At 37.1% G+C, this 1,574-nt stretch overlaps 1 protein-coding gene across 1 annotated transcript; it reads right to left on the bottom strand.

The window, feature by feature from the left end:
* Positions 1-614: 614 nt before the first annotated feature.
* Positions 615-1,574, bottom strand: LOC107139769 (olfactory receptor 6C1-like). The gene has a single exon (XM_015482638.1). It carries the CDS (start codon positions 1,569-1,571, stop codon positions 615-617), a length of 957 nt encoding a protein of 318 aa, XP_015338124.1. The 5' UTR covers positions 1,572-1,574.

Below are 1,574 nucleotides of genomic sequence, written 5' to 3'. Positions count from 1 at the left end.
TTGTGAATAGACAAGCAGCATTTTCTTGGTTTATTTTAATTTTTAACTTATGAACTATTGTTATTATTATCATTATTTTTGTGGTGCTGGGGACTAAAGTTGGACCTTGCACATGTCATGCAAGTCCTTTACCATCGAGCTCCAACCCTAGACCATTTCTTGGTTTTTAAATGAGTAAAATTTACAGTTTTCATTCACTTAAGTAGCATTTAAGATGTTTCCTGGAAAAAAGTACAAGGAAATTTCTGTAGAATATAAATAAAATTACAATTTATATTTTGGTGTGTATTAAATAAAATATATAAATATTTGTAATTTGTGTCACTTGTATATGTATCTTTTTGTCCTGACCACAACTCAAATTGCAGTTTTCTTTGTAAAATAATTATTGCTTGAGAAGTTGTAATAAACAAGCACCAGAAAACCATGGTGTCAGAAAGTTACTCAAAAATAATTTAAATTTTGTGAGACATATATTAAACAAATATTACAATGAACTTGTTAGGAAAAAAGAGTAAATGAACAAGAAGGACAGAGAGGGAAATGCTTATTTGAATTGGCTACTGAAATTTCATTCTTTTGTACTTTTAATTACACATTAATGTGCCTTTACCTCAAGACACCACGTCTTTCCTTGTACTTGTAAAAAACACAATCTTCCTTGCCATGTTCATGAAAGCTTGCTTGACCTGCTGATTCCTCAGGCTGTAAATAAAGGGATTGAGCATAGGAGCCACTGAGGTGTTTAGCACAGCCACTCCCTTGCTCAGAGACACCCTCGCTCTTGCTGAGGGTTTAATGTACATAAAAATGCAGCTGCCATAAGAGATGGAGATGACAATCATGTGGGAAGAACACGTGGAAAAGGCCTTTGTCCTCTGAGTAGTAGAAGGAATCTTCAAAATCGTTCTGATGATATATATGTAGGACAGAATTATTAAGGCCAAAGTGACCATCAGAGTAAACACAGCACAGGAAAACCCCATTATCTCTAGGAATTTAGTGTCGGAACAAGAAAGTTGGAGGAGGGGGAAGTAATCACAGGTAAAATGGTCAATGATGTTGGACCTACAATAATCAAGGTGTAGCAGCATCATGAGCAAAGGGAAGATGATTAAAAACGAGGCCATCCAGGAAGCAAAGACAAGCATTGTGCAGACTTTGCGATTCATGATGGTCATGTAGTGCAGAGGTTGGCAGATGGCAATGTAGCGATCATAGGACATGGCAGCCAGAAGGTAAAATTCAGTGACTCCCAAGAGAATGAAAAAAAATAACTGAGCTATACAGTTGTTAAAAGAAATGGTTTTATCTCCTGAAATAATGGTACTTAGGAACTTGGGTATACTGACAGTTGTGAATGAGACTTCCAATAGAGAGAAATTCCTGAGGAAGAAATACATGGGAGTCTGAAGATGAGGATCCAGCAGAGTAAGGGTGATGATGGTCAGGTTCCCAGTGATGCTGAGCATGTAGGTGAGGAAGAGAAAGATGAATATTACCACCTGGAGCCTGGGATCATCTGACAGGCCCAGGAGGATAAATGATCTTATTTCTGTGTGGTTTCTCATCTG

The sequence above is a fragment of the Marmota marmota genome, unplaced genomic scaffold (genome assembly GCF_001458135.2).
Source record: "Marmota marmota marmota unplaced genomic scaffold, marMar, whole genome shotgun sequence".
NCBI lineage: Eukaryota > Metazoa > Chordata > Mammalia > Rodentia > Sciuridae > Marmota > Marmota marmota.
Note: the sequence above shows the minus strand (reverse complement) of the source record. Positions and strands in the feature narration are given on the sequence as shown.

Coding starts and splice junctions, on each gene's coding strand:
- LOC107139769 (XM_015482638.1), bottom strand. CDS start 1,571: ATGAGAAACCACACAGAAATAAGATCATTTATCCTCCTGGGCCTGTCA.